General features: G+C 36.2%; 1 protein-coding gene and 1 long non-coding RNA gene across 8 annotated transcripts in view; one reads left to right on the plus strand and one right to left on the minus strand.

The window, feature by feature from the left end:
• The window catches only part of LOC140633280 (coiled-coil domain-containing protein 7-like), a 356022-nt gene that overhangs the window by 73557 nt on the left and 258421 nt on the right, over positions 1-24044 (plus strand). For all 7 annotated transcript variants that reach the window (XM_072825599.1, XM_072825602.1, XM_072825600.1 and 4 more), the window contains 2 exons: positions 1897-1962; positions 14110-14328. In XM_072825599.1, the coding sequence (XP_072681700.1) occupies positions 1897-1962; positions 14110-14328 (285 nt within the window). The remainder of the gene's footprint in view (positions 1-1896; positions 1963-14109; positions 14329-24044) is intronic.
• LOC140633282 (uncharacterized) lies at positions 1645-23268 on the minus strand. The gene is made up of 2 exons (XR_012030918.1): positions 23182-23268; positions 1645-1811 (listed from the first exon to the last, which is right to left on the minus strand). It is a non-coding gene; the product is annotated as an uncharacterized lncRNA (long non-coding RNA).

Here is a 24044-nt window from a genome sequence, read left to right on the forward strand (position 1 = left end):
TTGTGGAGTTTGTTCTGCCAGTCTTTGGGTCTTTTTTTCTGGGTTATTTGTACTGATGCATTATCTAGTTATACCTGTGGGGTGAGGTGAGTTCAGAATCCTACTCTGCCATCTTCCCAGGAAGCTCAATAGTGTCTTGTCTTTCAACATTTTAAGTTCAAAATCATGTTTTTTAAAAAATTATCCCAAGAGATCTTAGTTTATGGCTATAATTGCATCCACCAGAGCTCTCTGAATTCTAATGTTTTTTTTGTAGTTATTTTCTGTGTGTCCCTTTAGGTCTGTCTTACTGAGGATGCCTCCTTGGACTACTCAACTTGGTCTTCCTATTTGAAGTTACTTAGTTCCAATAGATGACTTATTATATTTCTGTGCCTGTTTATGAATGTGACTTTCCTTAGCACATCATAGTCCTATATAGAGATCTCTTGAACAGTAACTAAAAGATTTGCTTTTGTCCTCATTATTATCAATTTCTGTTTTTATGGATGCTGTGTCCTCTCAAATTTCAAAGAGAATAAAAAATATAGATTTAAAACTTCTATTTCTTAAATAATACTTTCAGAAGAGAAACATATACACTTTGAAGATGGTTTTCCATTTTCGCTTTGAGTTCATATTTTTCTGATGAGAAGTAATCATTGAAATCATTTCTATCTGTGTAATTTGGCATTCTCTTTGTCTACTTTTAAGATTTTCCTTTTTTTTAACTTGGTTTTCAACATTTCACTCTGATGTGTGTGGGCCTGATTATATCATAATATATATACATATATATTATATAAGTTGATATATATAATCAGTTTAGGGTTTGCTGAACATCTTGAGTATGAGGATTTCACCAATTTTGAGAAATTTTCAGCTATTTTTTCAACTACTTTTTCTATCACTTTCTTTCTCTCTTTTCCTTATGGGAATGTGATTACATGTTAGATATATGATAGTATCGCAAATATTCCTCAGTCCCTCCTCGTTTCTAAAATCATTCTTTTCTTGTCTTTAGATAGGTATTTTCTTTTTTTTTTTTTAAGATTTTATTTATTCATGAGAGACACAGAGACAGGCAGAGACACAGGCAGAGGGAGAAGCAGGCTCCACGCAGGGAGCCTGATGTGGGACTTGATCCAGGGACTCCAGGATCACGCCCTGAGTCAAAGGCAGATGTTCAACCACTGAGCCACTCAGGCATCCCTAGATAGGTATTTTCTACTGATGTATCTTCAAATGGTCTCTTTCTGCTATCTTATCCAATTTGCTAGGCGAGAAGCCAGGAGACAAGAATCTTACATGGAACTCCTTTCTTCTTCCAAGAATCACCTTCTCTCAAGAATCTACTTATTCTTGGTTGCTTTCCAGTGTTGATATTTGTATTTTGTTCAGGGTTTGTAGTTTTTATGTGTGGCAGGGTCTGTCCAATAGGAACTTGCTTTGCTATACCAGAAACAGAGCTGGGGATTTTAGATATGATATGATTCCTCAAACTGTCACTCATCTGATGGCGAATTGTTGAGACATTTCACGTATAGCAGAATCCATTCATTCTTAAAAAGTCAGAACTATATTATTTTCTGTTAAGAGTAGAGTTGCTTTTTTTCATAAAATTTGAAATGTTTATACTTAAATATTTCAGGCCTTGAGAAAAGGAAAAATGAAGTATTTAATTTATTGTAGTAATGATTTACCAGCTTCAAAGTCAGTTTTCCTGTGCAAAATCAATAGGAAGCTACAGCTGCAGAAATTATCCACCATTATGCCTGAGAAATGTGCAAGTCACTGTGTGTGCTCCAGTCATCATCTTGGTGATCTGTGGACTTTAGAAAGATAATAATTGTAACAATGAATTTATAGAAACAAATACTGAAATTAATGCATTTTCCCCCTTATATTACATTGTAGAAAGTAGCACATGCTCTGGAAATTGAGAACAAAGTCCTTCAGGAACAACTGAACCAGGCTTTACAGGTAAATGACATTATGTTCTTTTAAAATTGTTACCAAGTGAAGGAAATACCTGTAAGTAACTTTTAAATGAATAAATTTAACCTTGAAAACTAATAGGTCTGTATATTATACTATTTTGCCAGATTTAAAGTATATTCATTTTATGTACTAGGAATATATTAATAAAACTTACTATTCATTCTTCTTCAAAACAATAAAATAGAAAATTAAGCTTTCATCATCAAATAAAATAAATATATTTCAAACTGATACACTCTTATATGTAAAACAATGCAAGTATTCCAACTCAATTAAACTAGGATGTTGTTTTTTACTGCTCTTTATCAAATACTTGTTAAATGATTAAATGGAAATGGAAAAAGTTAGAAACATTTTCATAAGTGGGTACACAAAAGAGTAATTATTTGCATACTAACTTGCCTTTGGAAAAATGCAAGATAATACAAAAATTTATTAAAGATATAATTCCAAAATGTGGCTGAGGACAAAGTAGATATAAGAAAAGCAATGAAAGAGGCTGGGAAAATGGCAGAATAGGAGGATCGTACACACATCTCCTTTTGCAGCTATAGCTGAATAGCACTCATATCAGCATAAATAACCTGGAAAAAAAAACCTGAAGGCTGGAAGAACAAATGCCACAATTAAAGGTAGAGAAGAGACCACCTCAAAGAGGGTAGAAAGGGTGGGGACATGGCAGGGAGCTAAATTTGCTTGCAGGAGGCAGGGACACTGTGGGTAAAGAGACTGAGGGAAGAGAAACAGACTGTTACACTGTGGATCCCACACGTAGAAGATGAATCCCCATAACATTAGGCTTTGGAAGCAAGAGGCTCCAAATTTTGTGAGTTCTTACAAGTAGCAGGACTTAAAGCCTGGAATTTAAAAAACTAGCAAGCTGGCTCTGAGAACGCCCAGAGTGTTTTAGGAAGCTGAGTCTTGTCCTTAATGAGACAGCACAATAAACAACCCGTGGAGATACAGAATAGAAGTGGCAGTTTGAAAAATTCATGGAGTATATGGGAGGGAGAGTTATTTACTCATCTCAGAACTCAGAGTGGTGAGAATCAAAAGGAAACCCCTCCAGGGACAAAGGAGGTGGAGGGTGTCATCTCCCTTCCCCACCTTCCAGCAAAAACATGGAGCCACCTGTAGGAACCAGAATTTACTACCTAACTTGCTTACACTAAGCTCCACCCTCTCACCCCTCAGCAGATCCAAACTTCCCGGTTACAGTTGCCTCAGTTCCAGGGCTGTAGGTCCCTTTCCCCAGAAGACTCATGCAGACTTCACAAATACCTCCGCTCTTCACCTACTTATTTTGGTCCTCTTGGTCCTGGCAGTGGTGGCAGGCTTTATGGAAGCTCAAGTGTAACCTTGTGAAAATTTTGTGCCCTTTATCCCTGGGATGCAAGGGTGGTTCAACATTCATAAAACAGACACTGTGATCACATCAATTAAAAAAAAAAAAAGACAAGAACCATATGATTCTCTCAATAGATGCAGAGAAAGCATTTGACAAAATACAGCATCCATTCTTGATTAAAACTCTTCAAAGTGTAGGGATAGAGGGAACATTCCTCAATATCATAAAAGCCATTTATGAAAAGCCCATAATGAATATCATTCTAATGGGGAAAAAACTGAAAACTTTTCCCCCAAGATCAGGAACAAGACAGGGATGTCCATTCTCACCACTATTGTTCAACATAGTACTAGAAGTCCCACCGTCAGCAATCAGACAACAAAAAGAAATAAAAGACATTCAAATTGGCAAAAAAGAAATCAAACGGTCCCTCTTCGCAGATGACATGACACTGTATACAGAAAAGCCAAAGACTCCACCCCAAAATTGCTAGAACTCAGCAATTCAGCAATGTGGCAGGATACAAAATCAATGCCCAGAAATCAGTGGCATTTCTATACACTAACAATGAGACTAAAGAACAAGGAATCAATCCCATTTACAATTGCAGCCCAAAACGTAAGATACTCAGGAATAAACTCAACCAAAGAGGTAAAGGATCTACTATCTAAAAACTACAAAACACTTCTGAAACCAATCGAGGAAGATGCAGCGAGATGGAAAAACATTCTGTGCTTATGGATTGGAGGAATAAATATTGTGAAAACGTTTGTGCTACCCAGGGCAATTTACACATTCAACGCCATCCCTATCAAAATACCATGGACTTTCTTCACAGAGTTGGAAAAAATAATCTTAAGATTTGTATGGAATCAGAAAAGACCCTGAAAAGCCAGAGGAATGCTGAAAAAGAAAACCAAAGCTGGGGGCATCACAATGCCTGACTTCAAGCTGTATTACAAAGCTGTGATCATCAAGACAGTGTAGTACTGGCACAAAAACTGACACATATGTTAATGGAACAGAATAGAGAACCCAGAAATGGACCCTCAACTCTATGGACAATGAATCTTTGACAAAGCAGGAAAGAATATCCACTGGAAAAAGGACAGTCTCTTCAATAAATGGTGTTGAGAAAATTGGACATCCACATGCAGAAGAATGAAGAAGAATTCTTACCAATAGTAAGAATATGGCGTAAGAGATAAACTCAAAATAGTTGAATGATCTAAATGTAAGAAAAGAATCCATCAAAATCCTAGAGGAGAACACAGGCAACAACTTTTTTGAACTTGGCCACAGCGTTTTTTTGCAAGACACATCTATGAAGGCAAGGGAAACGAAAGCAAAAATGAATTATTGGGACTTCATCAAGATAAAAAGCTTCTGCACAGCAAAGGAAAGAGTCCGCAAAACTAAAAGACAACCTACAGAATGGGAGAAGATATTCACAAATGACATATCAGATAAAGGGCTAGTATCCAAGATCTATAAAGAACTTCTCAAACTCATCACCCAAGAAATAATCCAGTTATGAAATGGGCAGAAGACATGAACAGACTTTCTCCAAAGAAGACCTATACATGACCAACAATCACATGAAAAAATTCTCCACATAACTTGCCATCAGGGAAATACAAATCAAAACCATAATGAAGTACAACCTTACACCAGTGAGAATGGCTAAAAATAACAAGACAGGAAACCACAAATGTCAGAGAAGATGTGGAGAAAGGGCAACCCTCTTGCACTGTTGGTGGGAATGTAGCTACTCTGGAAAATAGTGTGGAGGTTCCTCAAGAAGTTAAAAATAGAGCTACCCTATGACCCTGCAATTACACTACTGAATATTTACCCAAAGATACAAATGTAGTGATCCAAAGGGCATCTGCACACCAATGTTCATAGCAGGATGTCCACAATAGCCAAACTCTGGAAGAAGCCATGTTGTCCTTCAACAGAGGAATGAATAAAGAAGATGTGTTATATATAAATATACACAATGGAGCCATCAGAAAGGATAAATACTTACCATTTGCTTCACTGTGGATGGAACTGGAGGGTATTATGCTGAGTGAAATAAGCCAATCAGAGAAGGACAATCATCATATGGTTTCACTCTCATGCAGAATATAAGAAATAGTGAAAGGGACTATAAGGGAAAGGAGGTGAAACTGAGGGGGGAAAAATTAGAGAGGAAGACAAACCATAAGAGATTCCTAACTGGGAAACAAACGAAGGGTTGCAGAAGGGGAGATGGGTGGGGGAATAGGGTGACTGGATGTTGGGCACTAAAGAGGGCATGGGATAAGCACTGGATGTTCTACTATATGTTGGCAAATTGAATTTAAATTAAAAAAAATTGTGTGCTGTACCCATGCACTACAGGTCCCAGCAGCAGTGGGCAGGTCTCATTTTACAAGTAGACTGGAATGCACCTTGTAAAATGTGCTACACCACATCCGGGAACCAAATACTGTCAACAATAGGCAGATAATCTCTGCAGATGACTGGAGTGAAGGAAAAAGTGCCTACTACACAACAGCAGAGCACATGCAACACATAAGAGATACCCCCTGAGCATCAGTTTCTTGGGACAGGGACACTGCACTGCAGGCAGTACAGTATCTCTTCTTCATAAGTCCATTTTTAAGAGTAGGAGATGCAGTTGACTTTCCTAAGACACAGAAACAGAGGGGGTTAGGCAAAATGAGACAGGAATATATCTCAAATTAAAGAATAGGACAAAACCATATGAAGAGACCTAAGCAAAACAGATATGAGTATTATATCTCATAGGGAAATTAGAGTAATGATTAGAATGATCCTCACTGGACTTGAGAAAAGAGTATAAGACATCAGTGAGACTTAAGAAAGAGATTAAAGAAAAGAATCAAGCAGAGGAAAAGAACATGATAATTGAAGTTAAAAATACAGATGATGGAATAAATAGCAGGCTAGAGGAATCAGAGGAATAAATTAATGACCCAGAATACAAAATAATAGAAACTAATCAAGCTGAGCAAGTTAGAGAAAAAAATATGCAAAATGAGAATAGACTTAAGGAACTCAGCGACTCCATCAAGCATAATAATATTCACAGTATAAGGATCCCAGAGGAAGAACAGACAAATTTATTTGAAGAAATAATAGCTGAAAACTTCCCTGATCTGGGGAAGGAAACAAATATTCAGAGCCAGGAGGCACAGAGATCCCCCAACAAAATCAACCCAAGAAGGTCCACACCAAGACACATGGTAATCAAAATGGCAAAAAGTGTTGACAAGGAAAAAATTTTAAAAGCAAGAGAGGAGATGGGGAGATGCTAGAATAGGAGGACCTTAGACCACATCTCATGAATACAACTAGATAGCTATCACATTATCCTAAATCCCCCGAAATTAATCTGAAGACTGACAAGTTACACAACAAAAGGAAGAAGCCAAATGAAAGAAGATAGGAAGTGCAGAGATGTGCTTTGAGGGAGAAACAGAGCCTGGCTGTGGCAGAGGGGAAGGAGCTGTGGTCACTGAGAACGGCATTCTGTGGAATGCAAAGGATAATGTCTTCCCAAAGTCACTGGGTTGGAAAACAAAAGAGGCTGAATTTCGTGAGTTCTTGCAGCCAGCACAGCTTAAAACCTGCAGTTTTAAAGGTCAGCAAGCTTGGCTGGGATAGAGCCTAGAGGGCAGTGTGCTGCACTTGGAGGGAAGGCAGACAGACATCTTGGGGACATACAGCATGGAAACAGTGATCTGAAGAGTGTCTGGGGCACACAGTGAGGATTATTTGCTTTTCTCAGAACATGTCTCTGGGAGGCAGCATTCACTGAGATACCCTCTGGGAACAAAGAGCTGGTTGCTAGTTCCCTGCCCCATCCTTCAGCATAAGTACAGAGCCACCTACAGGAAGTAGTGCAATGTGGACACTGGTAGCCTAATTGCTTACACTAAGCCTTACTCCCTTATACTCCTGTGGACCTGCCCTTCTCAGTCATGCTTTCCTCAGTCACAGTGCAGTTGGCTCCTCCCCTAGAAGATCAGCACAAAGCCCTGTTGACACTATATCTCCCAACCAGTGAGATTTGCAGGACCTTAGTTCCAGCTGAGGTGGTGACAGGTCTCCTTTCACAAGCAGATCAGAGTATGCCTCATTAAAACTCACCACATTCAGGCTGGGGGCCAAAACTGCCAACAGTAAGCAAAGAAAGCTTCTGTGATGACTGACCTAAAGGGTAAAGTAGCCAGAACATAACAGCAGAGCATCTGCGACACATACTGTAGGCACTCCCTGAAGCTCTAGGCCCTGGGCACTACATGACCTCTTCCTCATATGGCCATTACTTTCAGGAGAGGGAAACATAACTGCATTTTCTAACACACAGGAGACAGAGTCTTAGAAAAAATAATACAGAGAAATTTATTCCAAATTAAAGAAGAACATAAGGTTGTGGCCAGAGATCTAAATGAAGTAGATATAGGTAACATGCCTGATGAAGAGTTTAAAGCAGTGATCATTAGGATACTCACTGGGTTTGAGAAAAGGAACACATCAGTGAGACCCTTACCACAGAGAGAAAAGTATTAATCAGAGATGAAAAGTGTAATAAGTGAGGTTAGAAAGATGCTTGATGCAATAAACAGTAGGCTGGAAGAAGCAGAGGAATAAGTGACTCAGAAGACAAAATAATAGCAATGATGCTGAACAAAAGAGAGAAAGAATTATGCAAAGTGAGAATAGACTTAGGGGACTCAGTAACTCCATCAAATGTTATAACATTCTAATTATAGGAGTTCCAGAAGAAGAGAGAGGAAAGGCAGTAGAAAATTTATTTGAAGAAATCATCACTGAAAACTGCCCAATCTAGGGAAGAAAACAATCACCCAGATTCAGGATGCATAGAGATTTTGTATCAAAATCAACAGAAGCAGGCTGATACCAAGACACATTGTAATTATATTTACAAAATGTAGTGATAAAGAAAAGAAAAATCTTAAAAGCAGCAGGACAAAAGAAATCCCTAACTTACATGGGAAAACCCATAAGGCTAGCAGGATATTTTTCGTAAAAACTTGGCAAGCTAGGGATACCTGAGTGGCTCAGCAGTTGAGTGTCTGCCTTTGGCTCAGGAAGTGGTCTCAGGTCCTGGGATCGAGTCTCACAACAGGCTCCCAATGGGGAGCCTACTTCTTCCTCTGCCTGTGTCTCTGCCTCTCTCTTTGTATCTCTCCTGTATAAATAAATTTTTAAAATTTTTAAAAAGAAAAAAAAAAAGAATCTTGGCAAACCAGAGGAGAGCAACATGCTATATTCAACATGCTGAATGGAAAAAATCAGCAGCCAGGAATACTCTGTCCAGGAAGACTATCATTCAGAATAGGAGGAGAGATAAAGAATTTCACAAGCAAAAACTAAGGGAGTTAATGATCACTAAGCCAGCTTTGCAAGAAATATTAAAGGGGACTCTCGGAACACCTGGGTGGCTCAGTGGTTGAGCACCTACCTTAGGCCCAGTCCTGGGATCAAGTCCTACAAAGGGTTCCATGCATGGAGCTTTCTTCTCTCTCTGCCTGTGTCTCTGCCTCTCTCTCTCTCTCTCTCTCTCTCTCTCTCTCTATCGCATGTCTCTCATGAAGAAATACATTAAAAAAAAATAAAGGGGACTATCAGTGGAAAGGAGGGATCAAAAGTGACACTGACACTATAAAGGCAGGAAACGCAAAAGGAGTAAAAATATTTCTATAAGGAATCAGTCACATAACTCAAAGAAAAAGGATGTAAAATATAACATATATAGCTAAAACATGGAGCATTGAGAAGAGAATGGAAAAGAACGAGTTCAAACTTAAATGACCATCAACTTAATATAGACTGCTATTTGCATGAGACATTATATACAAACCTAATGGTAGCCATATATCAAAACCCAACAAATATGCAAATAATAAAGACAAAGGAATCCAAATATATCACTAAAGAAAATCTGTAACCCAGAAAGACAAAGAATCCAAGAAAATCTTGAAACAACCACAAAACGAGTAATAAAATGACATAAATACATATCTATCAATAGTTACTTTGAATGTAAGTAGACTAAATCAAAGATATAGGGTGTCAGAATGGCTATAAAGACAAGACCCACGATACTATATGCTGCCTACAAGAGACCCATTTTAGACCTAGATATCTGCACTTTGAGTAGATGAAGAAATATTTATCATTCAAAAGAAAGAGTAGCAAGACTTATATCAGACAAAATAGACTTTAAAACAAAGACTAGCAAGAGACAATGGAGGACACTGTAATAAAGAGGAGAATCCAACAAGAAGATGCAACAATTTTAAATATTTATGCACCAATCATGGGAGCACCCAAATACATAAAATAATTAGTAACAAACATATAGGAACTAATCAGTAATGGTACAATAATAGTAGAGAACTTAACACCCCTCTTACATCAATGGATAGATCGTCTAAGCAGAAAATCAACAGGCAAACAAGTTCTCTGAAAATCCCACAGCTTAATAGAGAATAATGGGGAGCTTTTTCTCTATGGTCAGGAACAAGACAAGGATGTCCATCAACTCTTGCCACTTTTATTCAGCATAGTAGTGGAAGTGTTATCCATAGCAATCAGAGGACAAAAAGAAATACGAGGTATCCAAATTGTCAAAGAAAAAGTTTTGCTTCCATCTGTTTGCAGATGACATGATACTATATATAGAAAACCTGAAAGATTCTACTAAAAAAATTCTGGAACTGACAGATGAATTCAGTAAGGTCACAGGATACAAAATCAATGTACAGAAATCTATTGCATTTCTACACACCAATAACTAATGAGGCAGTGGAAAAAGCAATTAAGAAAATAAAAATCTCTAGATACATCAAATGTTGGTGAGGATGTGTAGAAAATGGAACCCTGGTGCACTCATTGGTGGTGGAAATGCAAACTGGGGCAGCCATTGTGGAAGAGAGTATGGCAGTTCCTCAGAATATTTAAAATAGAATTACTCTGTGATCCAGGAATCACACTACTGGGTATTTTACACAAATAACACAAAAACACAAATTCAAAGGGATATATGAATCTCTCTTTTTATTGCAGCATTATTTATATTAGCCAAACTATGAAAGCACTCCAAATGTTCACTGATAGATTAATGGATAAAGAAGATGTTACATATATAATGCAATATTAGTCAGCCATAAAAAGGAACGGACTCTCCATTTGCAACATTGTGGATGGAGTTAGAGATTATAATAGTAAGCAAAATAAGCCAGTCAGAAAAAGACAGTTACAATTTCTCTCATGTGTGGAATTAAAGGAACAAAACAAATAGGGGCACCTGGGTGGCTCAGTCAGTTAAGCGTTTGCCTTTGGCTCAGTTGATGATCCAGGACCCTTGGATCTGCCCCATGTTGGGCTTTTTACCGAGTGGGGAGCCTGTTTGTCCCTCTCCCTCTAACTCTCCCCTTTGCTTGTGTTCTCTCTCTCTCTTTCTCAAATAAGTAAATCTTTAAAAAAAGAAAACAAAAGAAAAAAGAGAGACAAACCAAGAAACAGACTTTAGAGAATAGAGATCATTACCAGAGGGAAGGTGGGTGGGAAGATGTGTGAAATAGTTAAAGGGGATTAAGAGTATACTTATCTTGATTAGCACTGAGTAATATATGGTACTGTTAAATCACCATTTTGTACACCTGAAACTCATATAACACTGTACGTTAACTATATTGGAGTTAAAATGTAAAGAAATGAAAAGAAAAAACAAGCAATAGGTTTCCTTTTTATCCAAAATAACCATTTAGAAACCATAATACAAATGATTGTATTTATTTGTTTGTTTATTTAACTTATTTAAATTTAATTAGTTAACATATAGTGTAGCATTAGTTTTTTTTTTAAAGATTTTGTTTGTTTATTCATAGAGACACAGGAAGAGAGAGAGAGAGAGACAGAGAGAGAGGCAGAGACACAGACAGAGGGAGAAGCAGGCTCCATGCAGGAAGCCTGACGTGGGACTCAATCCTGGGTCTCCAGGATCACACCCCAGGCTGCAGGTGGCGCTAAACTGCTGCACCGCCGGGGCTGCCCAAGTGTAGCATTAGTTTTAATTGTAGAGTTCAGTTATTCATCTGTTGCATATAACACCCAGTGTTCATTACGTGAAATGCCCTCTTTAATGCCCATTGCCAAGTTACCTCATCCCCCAACTGTTTTTTTCCCCATAGTTAAGAGTCTCTTATAGTTTGTCTCTGATTACATCTTATTTTGCCCCACCCTTCCCCTACGATCCTCTGTGCTGTTTCTTATATTCCATATATGAGTGAAACTATATGATAATTGTCTTTCTCTGATTTCACTTAGCATAATACCCTCCAGTTCTAACCACGTCATTGTAAATCGTAAGATTTCATCCTTTTTGTTGGCTGAGTAACATTCCATTTTGTGTGTGTGTGTGTGTGTGTGTGTGTGTGTGTGTGTGTGTGTGTATCTCACATCTTTATCCATCTGTCAATGGACATCTTGGCTAGTTCCATTATTTGGCTATTGTGGACATTGCTGTAATAAACATTGGGGTACAAGTGCCCCTTCAGAATACAACGTTTGTATTCTTTGGGTAAATATCTAGTAGTGCAATTGTTGAATCATAGGGTAGCTCTGTAATTTAGGAACCTCCATACTCTTTTCCAGAGTGGCAGTACCAGCTTGCATTCCCACCAAACAGTGTAAGAGGGTGCCCTTCTCTCTACACCTTCACCAACATTTGTTGTTTCCAGACCTGTTAATTTCAGGCATTCTGACAGGTATAAAGTGGTATCTCATTGTGGTTTTGGCTTGTATTTCCCTGATGCTGAGTGATGTTGAACATTTTTTCATGTGTAGAGATGATTCTATTTATAATACTGGAGTAGCATATTTGACAAAATATAGTTATTTTATGAAGAAAAGCATACTTTACTGAGGGATATAGATGAACAGTGAAGAAATAGAAATTTATATTTTTGGTTTTGAAAGTTCAGTATCATAAACATTTCAAATTTCTATTTTTTCCATATGATACACAGATTCAAGGCAATTCTAGATATAAATGGAATTATTTTTTAGCTTAACAGAAGTATTACAGGTTATATTGAGATAAGAAAATGGTGACTATACAAAAGAATAAGGATTTGGTCATTCAAAAATTAACATGTAATATAACACTATAATAACACAGTAAAACAATGTGGTTCTGGATTTGGTACTGAATAAAAAATCCAGAAACAGATTCAAGTGAATGTAATAATTTAGTATTTTATAAATTTAGTTATTGAAATTTTTTTATAGAAAGACAAAATGGTCACAAAAAGTAAACTATTCTGAAAAAGTATTTCTTAAGTAATAGTTTATGACACACTAAGATAAGTTGCAGTTTGATGTAAGATCTAAAATTAATAAGTGAAGGTTTTAGAAGAAACACTGGGTAACAGTTATATGGTCTTGGCTAGAGCAAGGTTTTCTAAATATATTGCAAAGGAATATTGCAATATATTTAAAGTATATTAATATATTAAATATATTAAAATATGTTGCAATATATTTATAAATTTTGTACTGTACAAAAATCATGAGATATAAAGATGAATGAAAATTCTTTACAAAATGTTTTATATGAAGATCTTTTACAAATCTATAAGAAAATAGATACAAACAGGCAGGTCATAACTTAAAAACACACAAGGGCAATAAATGCATATGAATATATTCAGCTTCACTAGTTATCAAATGAATGCAATTAAAAATAACAGTGCAATAGACTTTTTGTTACCTACCATTTCAGTAAAAATCTTAGGATAGAGATGTCTAATATTTGTGGATAAGTGCTGAAATGAGTAATCTTTTACATGATACTATTACAATGAATTAATACTGTTCTCAAAGAAAATGTATAGCAAAAGTTTTGGGATAATATAGGCTTTTCATTGAATCATTGAACTTACAAAAATTATCAAGAAAAGAGTTTACAGTGATTTTGTACATGTATAATATAAAAAATTAAATAGCAAAAAATTTTACATTACCAATATATAGCCCTAATAAGAAATTTGCTAAATAAAAGTATACTATTAAATGTATTTTACTAGCAATTCTGATTTAGATGTACATTTATTGTCATTGAAACATAAGACATTATTTAATAAAAAGAACATATCATGTATGTATAGTAGGATCCCATATAGATGAAAATTTTAAAAATACATGCATGCACTGGTTTTATTTAGAAATAATGAAAAAGCATATATATCAAATGTTAACAGTGAGTTTTCTGTTTGTGGTAAGATTATTTGTGAACTTTATTTTTGTTGATCTAAGTAAAAAGTTATTAAAACTGGCATTTAAAAAATTATATTCCAGACTAAATAAATTGTTTTTCACATTTTATTATTTGATATTATAGATATTAATTAGCCTGGTTATATTCTATCACCTTTTCTAATTATGCCTTTTATTAACTTTTAGTGTGCCTCTATAATAATTGGAGCTTTAAAAAAATAATAGAGGAACTTCCTGAGATATTAAAATAGCCCTCAAAGTGGAAGATATTTCTTCAGTTTTTAATTTTAATTATAGATTAGTTAAACTATGGATTGTACTTACTATATAATAAGTCACTAAAAATAAAGTTGAGAGATAATGTGGGCATGAGTATATTTTTATTCCTGAAAGTTGTAATATTGATAAAAAAAATGTCACACATAATGCTTGATAAACTGTTACTTTTCTAAAAACAGGAAGCTGAAAGAGCTAAGCAGCAACTTAACTGTTTCCTAAATCAAGGGAAAGAATTACTTAAAAGTGAAGGGAAGACCAAGACAACAATGGAAATGGGTATTAGTAAAATAAAAGTCGAAGATTTAAATCATATACCATTGGAGAAAGAAACAAGGAAATCACTAGGTACAAATTCAGGTAGACAAAAGACAAATTTTAAAATCCAAGAACATCCACAGGTAAGGAAATTACCAAAATAGAAAAAACAGTAGAAGATAGAAAAACAGTAATATGTGCTATAAGAGTTTATCTCTTATATTGTTTATTTGTATATATTGTTAAAAATAAAAAAATATGCTCTATTTTTTTTTGCTTGGACTTTTTGCCTTTTACTTTTGGTAATAGCAATTCATTGTCTTGAATACAAATTTATAAATTAGATATATATTGGTTTTGAATGATGATTTAAGCTCCTGATATTTGAGAGCCAGAAAAAAAATAGTTCATAGACTAAAGATATTTTGCTTTAAACAAAATTAAATATAAATGAAAAACTATGGGAAAACATTTTCAAATTTTTCTTTTTACTGAAGTACAGTTGACATGCAACGTTGTATTAGTTCACATGTAAAACATAATGATTTGTTAAGTATGTATGTAATGTTTTGCTCACTGCAAGAGTAGCTATTTCCTGTTGGGGGAAAATTCTTTAAAAATCATTGATTTTTGTTTCTGTTGTGCAGAGGATTCAGAAGTTTTCTGTGAACATTCATATTTATTAATCTATGGAAGAAAAAATTAGTCTATACATAAGCAACTTTATTGACAAGTAATGGAGAGAATTCAAGAAGTAAAGCAAAACTGTTGAGAACATACTTTAGCTTGTCCTTGTTCTAGCAGGATAGCTTTATCACTCATTTCTTAAATAGTATTTTATATTTTTTTTAGTATTTTATATTCTTGAGTGTCCTTCCATCTTGTTTGCAGGAGAGTTTATGTGTATTAGTGATAGCACAGTAAAACTGGCAAATGAGAGATGAATAAGGTAAAAGTAAAGGCCAATATTTTAGCTTTTCAAAAGAGACTGTCATCTTGCAGTACTTTTATTCTTAATTTAATCTTTTTTTGTATATATATATATATTTTTTTAAGTTTTTATTTAAATTCTAGTAAGTTAACATATAGTGTAATGTTAATTTCAAGTGTACAATGTAGTGATTTAACCCTTACATATAATAGTGGTGCTCATTGTAACAAGTGCATCCTTAATCCCCAACACTTAACCCATTGTATATAATTTTAATTGTAAGTTACATCAGTTTCTTCTTGGAGAGATAAAAAATGGAAAAAAATGCTCTTAGTGAAAGAGAAATTATTATGGTTATTAGGATTTTTTGTTTGTTTTTTGCCCTGAATTGAATATAAAACCTTTTTTTTTTTTTTTTTTTTTTTTTAGAGATGCAGGTTTTTGTGAACTGGTTTAAGACAAAGATAAAATGTGGTAGTACAATTGAAAATGTACTAGTCAGGAGGGAAGGCAAGATGGCAGAAGAGTTGAGGACCTCATTTCATCTGGTCCTTTGAATTTAGCTAGATAACTATTGAATCATTCTGAACACCTATGAATTCAACATGAGATGTAAGGAAAGAATTACTGGAACTCTACAAATAGAAAAGCAACCACTTTTTGCAAGGTAGAAGGTGTAGAGAAGTGAGTCTGAGGGGATATTCAGAAGATAAACGGTGGGAGGAGAAAGCCTCCATAAGCAGGCTACTGGAAAGTGAAATAGCCCCTGAGCACAAAATTGGAACCTTTAGAAATCTGCTTCAGTGACAGATGTCCCTGCCTGAAAGGTGCTCAGGTGGTGAAGCACGGCAGAATCCCAGGTGGGACAGTGTGGTTTCAGGATCCCTGGGATCACAGAAAGAACAGGGTGCCTGAGGCAGCAGCATTATCAAGCATTGGAGTAGGGAAATCCTTACCCTATGGTCACTGCATGACCTTGAGAAAACCTCTTACTTTTCTGAGCCTGTTTCTTCACTTATAAAATGGGATGTTAGGGATGCTTTGAGGCATGCCATGCAATAATTACAAATTTTTCATACCTACTTCCAGGTTCTTAATTCTTTCCACCATCCAGTCCCCAAATTGCCTCAATCTGATATCCTAGTTGGGTATTCTACTGTCTTCACTCATAGGCTGTCACCTTGACCATGGCCCATCACCATAAGCCCTGCCTCCCAGCCCTTGACTCCTCTGGAGAGCTCTCCTTTCGTAAGGTCTAAGGTCAGCAAGCCCAGGAGGGGGCTCTCAGCTGGGTTAGCCATAAACCCCAAACCACAGCATGACTGGGCAACTGCTTTCCATGCAGGGGCACCACAAAGAACAGAAATGGTCGACCCTTTGCCTTCCCCAGGTGGGGTAGCACAGGTGTCCATATGATTGGGCACTGGGCAACTGCTCTCTGTGTGGGGTTCCTGCAAATGGCAGGAATGCAGTAACCCTCTGTCTTCCCCAGGGAGGAATTTGCAGGTATATACCACAGGAGTCTGCAGAATTTGGCACACATCAAAGTGAAGACTGCTTATCCCTGAGGGTTTACTGAAGAGAGAGGGCTGTGATTTTTCAGCTCTGGGGCTCGATATCTGGGTTTGGCTATTTTTATTCTCATCCTATAAAGATATGCGGAAATACTCCAGGGAACAAAAGCCACATGGAGCAACCAGAAGCAGCTTACACTGAGCCCTGCCCCTTGGCAAGAGGCGGTGCAACTCTGCCCAGGCAAAGACACCGGAGTAACAGCACAGCACGCCCCTCCCTCAGAAGACCAGCTAGAATAACAGGCAAATACCAAGTTTATGGAACACAGAGGACTGCAAAACTCTAGCGCTTGGGGAAAATGGTATCTAGAATTAGTTTTTTTTTTTCTCATGATTTGTTTATCTTTCAGTTTAAACTTTTCCATTTCTTTTTCTTTTTTCCTTTTCAACTAGTTTCTTATTTAATCAATGCTTTTTTAAGTCTTTTCTTAAACTTTCATCTTTACATCTATATTTTAGAGCTATATTCTTCATTTTTGGCTTCCTTTCACTGTATTCAATTTTATTGTTGTATATATATTACTATTGTTTTCTTTACAATTTTTGGACTTAGTGTCTTCTAACAAACAGATCAAAATACACCCAGGACCAAGTGGATCACTCTGTTTTGTCCACCTGGGAGATTATATTCTCTCTAGGAAGAAGAGAAAAGGCCAGAAGGTATATATGAGAAATAGCAGCTGAGAACTTCCATAATCTGGAGATGGAAACAGACATTCAAGTCCAACAGGTGGAGAGAACCCCCACTCAAAATCAATAAAAATAGATCAATACCCCAACATATAATAGTGACATTGCTTGAAAATTTCAGAGACAAAGAGAAAATCCTGAAACCAGCTCAAGACAAGAGCTAGTTAACCTATAGGGGAAGAAACATTAGGCTGGCAGCAGAACTATCTACAGAGACCTGGCAGGCCAGAAAAGGCTGGCATCATATATTCAGGGTACTGAATGTGAAAAACATGCAGCCAAGAATACTTTATCTGTCATTCAGAATGGAAGGAGAGATAAAGAGCTTCCAGAACAAACAGAAACTAAAGAATTTGTGATCACTAAACCAACCATGCAAGAAATATTACAGGGGAACCTTTAAGAGAGAGACCAAAAGTAACATAGACTAGAAAGAAACAGACAATATGCAGAAACAGGGATTTTACAGGTAATCCAATGGTAGTATATTCATATCTTTCCATAGTTACTCTGAATGTAAATGGGCTAAAGGCTCTAGTCAAAAGACACAGGGTGTAAGATTGGATAAAAGAGCAAAACCCATCCATATGCTATCTACAAGAGATTCATTATAGACCTAAAGACATCTCCAGATTGAAAGTGAGGAAGTGGAGAACCATGTACCATGATAATAGACATCAAAAGAAAGCTGGGAAAAAAAAAAAAAAAAGAAAGCTGGGGTAGTGATCTGATAGGAGTATCAAATAAGTTAGATTTTAAACCAAAGACTATAGTAAGGGATGAAGAGGACATTATATCATACTTAAAGGGTCTTTCCAACAAGAAGATTTATAATTGTTACTATAAATATTTATGCTCCTAACTTGGGAGAAGCCAATTATATAAACCAATTAATAACCAAATTAAATAAACACATTCATAATACAATAATAGTAGCGGACTTCAACATCCCACTTAGAGCAATGGACAGATCACCTAAGCAGAAGATCAACAAAGAAATGAGGGCTTTGAATGACACACTGGACCAGATGTAGTTCATGATATATACAGGTCATTCCAACCTAAAGCAATAGAATACATATTCTTCTTGAGTGCACATGGAACATTCTCCAGAACAGATCATGTACTGGGTCACAAATTGAGTGTCAATCAGATTTGGATTATTCCCTGCATATTTTCAGACCAGAATGCTTTGAAACTTGAACTTCACAAGGGAATATTTGGAAGGAATTTAAATACATAGAGGTTAAAGAGCATCCTACTAAGGAATGCATAGGTCAACCAGGAAATTAATGAAGAATTAAAAGAATTCATGGAAACAAATGAAAATGAAAACACAACTGTTCAAAACCTTTGGGATACAGCAAAGGCGGTCCTAAGAAGGAAGTATTTAGCAATACAAGCCTTCCTCAAGAAACAAGAGAGTTCTAAAATACACAAGCTACTTTACATCTAGAGGAGCTGTAGAAACAATAGCAAATAAAGCCTAAACCAAGTAAGAGAGGAGAAATAATAAGGATTAGAGCATAACTCAATGAAATAGAAATCAGAAGAACAGTTTAACAGATCAAGGAAACTAGAAGCTGGTTCTTTGAAAGACTTTATAAGATTGATAACTCCCTAATCATAGTTATCAAAAAGAAACAAGAAAGGACTCAAATTAATAAAATCATGAATGAAAGAGATCATGACCAACATCAAGGAGATACAAACAATTTTAAGAACATATTATGAGCAACTGTATGCCAAAAGATTGACAATCTTGAAGAAGTGGGTGCATTCCTGGAAACTTATAAAATTCCAAAACTGAAACAGGAATAAATAGAAAACCTGAACAGACCCATAATCAGCAAGGAAATTGAAGCAGTCATCACAATATTCCAAGAAACAAGAGTCTGGGGGCAGATGGCTTCCCAGGGGAATTCCACCAAATATTTAAGGAAGAAATAATACCTGTTATTATTATACGTAAAGAAAACTGTTTCAAATAATAGAGATAGAAAACCTCCAAACTCATTCTATGAGTCCAGCATTACCTTGATCCCAAAAATCAAAGACCCCATCAAAAAGGAGAATTACAGATGAATATCCCTAATGAACATGGATGACAAAATACTCACCAAGATACTAGCCAATAGAATCCAGCAGCACATTAAAAGGACCATTCACCACAACCAAGTGGGATTTATTTCTGGGCTGAAAGTGTGGTTCAACACTCACAAATCAATCAATGGGATACATCACATTATGAAAAGAAAGGAGAAGAACCACATGATCTTCTCAATTGTTGTAGAAAAAGCATTTGACAAAATACAGCATCCTTTCTTGATTAAAACTTTACAGTAGGGATAGAGGGAACATACATCAATATCATAAAAACTCTATACAAAAAGCCCACAGTGAATATCTTCTCAGTGGGGAAAAACTGAGAACTTTTCCCCTTAGGTAAGGAACATAGGGATACCTACTCTCTCTCACTACTATTGTTCAACATAGTACTGGACGTCCTAGCTTCAGCAGATAACACAAATAAATAAAAGCCATTCAAATTGGCAAAGAAATCAGACTCTCACTCTTCCCAGATGACATGTTGCTTTATATGGAAAACCCAGAAGACTACACCCCAGAATTGCTAGAACTCATACCGCAATTTGGCAGCATGGCAGGATATAAACTCAATGCACAGAAATCAGTTGCATTTCTATACACTAATAGAAGAAAGAGAAATTAAAGAGTCGATCCCATTTAGAATTCACCAAATACCATAAGATACCTGGGAATAAACCTAACCAAAGATGTAAAAGATCTATACTCTAAAAACTACAGAACACTTAGGAAGGAAATTAAGGAAGACACAAAGAAATGGAAAAATGTTCCATGCTCATGGACTTGAAGAATAAATATTGCTAAAATGTCTATGCTTCCCAGAGGAATCTACACATTCAGAGCAATCTCTATCCAAATACAATCAAAATTTTGGCAGAGCTGGAACAAATAATCTTAAAATTTGTATGGAACCACAAAAGACCCTGAATAGAGAGAGGAATGTTGAAAAAGAAAACCAAAGCTGGTGTCAGCACAATGCCAGACTTCAAGCTATATTACAGAGCTGCAGTCATCAAGACAGTATGGTACTGGCATAAAAACAGACACAGAGATCAAAGGAAGAGAATAGAGAACCCAGAAATGGACCCTCAACTCTATGGTCAATGAATCTTTGACAAAGAAGGAAAGAATATCCAGTGGGAAAAAGGCAGTGTCTTCAAAAAATCATGTTGGGAAAATTGGACAGCCACATGTGGAAGATGAAACTGAACCATTTTCATACACCATCCACAAAGATAAACTCAAAATGGATGAAAGACCTAAAGATGAGACAAATCCATCAAAATCCTAGAGGAGAACACAGGCAGAAATCTTTATGACCTCAGCCATAGCAAATTCCTGCCAGACACATCTATGAAGGCAAAGGAACCAAAAGCAAAAATGAACTATTGGGACTTCATCAAGATAAAAAGCTTCTGCACAGCAAAGGAAATAATCAACAAAACTTGAGGCAACCTATGGAATGGGAGAAGATATTTGCAAATGACATATCAGATAAAGGGTAGTATCCAAGATATAAAGAACTAATCAAACTCAGCACCCAGAAAACAAATAATCCAGTCAAGAACTGGGCAGAAGACATGAACAGACATTTCTCCAAAGAAGACATACAAATGGCTAACAGACAAATGAAAAAAAATGCTCCACATCACTTGCCATCAGGGAAATACAAATCAAAATCACAATGATATACCACCTCACACCAGTCAGAATGGCTAAAATTAACAAGACAAGAAAGAACAAATATTGGTAAGGATGCAGAGAAATACTGTTATACTGTTGACAGGAATGCAATCTGGTACAGCCACTCAAAAGAGGAGTATGGACATTCCTCAAGAAGTTGAAAATAAAGCTGCCCTATGACCCTGCAATTGCACTATTGGGTATTTACCCCAAAGATACAAATTTAGTGATCTGAAGGGGCACATGCATCCCAATTTTCATAGAAGCAATGTCTATAATAACCAAACTGTGGAAAAAACTGAGAAGTTCATTAATAGATGAATAAATAAAGAAGTGACATAGGGATCCCTGGGTGGCGCAGCGGTTTGGCGCCTGCCTTTGGCCCAGGGCGTGATCCTGGAGACCTGGGATCGAATCCCACATCAGGCTCCCGGTGCATGGAGCCTGCTTCTCCCTCTGCGTATGTCTCTGCCTCTCTCTCTCTCTCTGTGACTATCATAAATAAATAAAAATTAAAAAAAATATTAAAAAAAAAAGAAGTGACATACAAGGGAATATATAGATGAATATTTACCATTTACATCAACATGGATAGAACTGGAGGGTATTAAGTGGGGGGAAATAAGTCAATCAGAGAAAGACAATTATCATATAGTTTAACTCATATGTGGAATATAAAAAATGGCACAGAGAATCTAGAGAGAGAGAGAGAAAACTGAATGGGTTGTCATCAGGGAGAAAAACCATGAGAGATTCTTAACTGTAGGAAATATACTGAAGGTCATTGGAGGGGAGTTTGGTGGAGGGATTGGGTAACTGGTTGTTGGGCATTAAGGAGGGCACATGTGATGAGCACTGGATGTTGTATGCAACTGATAAATTATTGAACACTATTTGTATATCTCAAACTAATGATGTACTTGATATATGTTGGCTAATTGAATTTAAATAAAAATGTGCTAGTCATTCTATATCCTCTATCATTATAAAATATGCTGGCCATTTTATGTATATGTGATAGTCATTTACACAATAAGTAATGAGTAAGATAGGTATTAGCATCCTCATTTTGAAGATGAAACTGGAGCTTAAAAAATTAACCATGTAACATCATAGTAATGTTGAATTAGACTTCAAACCAAGGTCTTTCTGGCTCCACAATCATCTCAGGATATCTTTGCTTCTCTATGTGGCTGCATTCACTTTGTGTTTTTTTATTTTTCTTAAGGTTTACCCCCTAAATCCAAAATAAAGATTGTCTTCTATGACAAGTTAATAGAAAATGTTAGGTTAAAGTGTAAGATGAAATTGAAAGAACAACTTCATTACCTGAAGAATTTTATCAGGTAACTTCATCATTTTTAACATGGGCAAGTGATTTTTATTCTTACTGGTTTTATAAATAAATCTATACACACCTCTCTTCTTATGTATTCAGTTTAACACTCATTATAAAAACATTTACTAAATGCTAGTTATTTACACTGATGCTGTATATAATATCATTTATTTGGATTGGCCTGTTCTGGTAAAAATGAAACAGGAATAATTCCTGAAGATTTTGATGAAATACAAGTTGTTCATAGTCACTGTCTCCATGTTCTTATAGTAATTCTTCACTTAACTGTAATCTTTTTCCGCCAACTGCTATATTAAAACTATTTTTGCCAAGGTCACAACAAATTACTTGATCTTATTCTGAAGGATGCTTTATAGTTTTATCTCATTTATCCTCTTAGCAACACTTGATCATTTTTGACCCTTTATTTCTTTTTAATGTAGTTTGCATTTTGTTTTATTTCTTTGTTTTATTTTCTGAAGGGTTCTTTTTTTCAAATTTAAGCTATATTAACAAAGAGTGTATTGTTAGTTTCAGAGGTAGAGTGAAGTGATTCATCAGTCTTGTATAACATCCAGTGCTTATTCCATCATGTGCCCTCCTTAATGTCCATTATCCAGCTACCCCACCCCCCATCCACCTTCTGCTCCAGCAACCCTCAGTTTGTTGTTACCGGTGGTTAAGAGTCTCTTATTGTTTGTCCCCTTCTCTGATTTCATCTTGTTTCCTCCCACCTGCTGAGCTTGTTTCCCTTAGTAACCAGAATCACACTGTAGGTATTGTTCTTTGATGGAGATGTTCTCAGCCTAGTACGTTCTTTTTATCCATTATATATTCCAAATAATTAGTGTCACTATTTGGGTTGCTTTATTTTGTTATAATTATGCCCACTTTGTGCACAAACTTGAGCATGGGGGGTTGGAATTTGAGGGGAAGAGTGTCAGAGTCCTTATTGATCTGAGGTAAAGGTGTGTTGACTTGATATCAAGCAGTGGCTGGAAATGCATGTTGACTCAGAGGGAAGCTGGACTGAGGATTCAGGACCCACAGGCTGATGGCATCATGGCATTGTGTGTGATGGGGACATGGCTGGTTTTGCTTCTGGTGAATTCCTTTAACTTTTTTTTTTTTTCTTGGAAATGCTATCTATCTTTCTATTCTGAATGAGAGTCTTGCTGGATAGTCTTCTTTGCTGCAGATTTTTCCTTTTAACACTTTGAATATATCATGCCCCTTTCTTCTGGCCTGTAAAGTTTCTGCTAAAAAATCCACTGATAGTCTTATGGGGTTTCCCTTATATGTAACTTTCTCTTGCTGCTTTAAAAATTTTCAATTTTAAATTTCTCTTTTTATCACTACTTTTGGCCATCTTACTTACTTTATGTAAGTCTTGGTGAAGACGTCTTTGAGTTGGTTTTGCTGGGGGCTCTGTGTGCCTCCTGGATTTGGATATTGTTTATTTCCCCAAATTCAGGAAGTTTTCAGCTATTATTTCTTCAAACGAATCTGCCCCCTTTTGTCTCTCTTTTCCTTCTG

The sequence above is a fragment of the Canis lupus genome, chromosome 5, assembly GCF_048164855.1.
Source record: "Canis lupus baileyi chromosome 5, mCanLup2.hap1, whole genome shotgun sequence".
In the NCBI taxonomy this organism is placed as follows: Eukaryota; Metazoa; Chordata; class Mammalia; order Carnivora; family Canidae; genus Canis; species Canis lupus.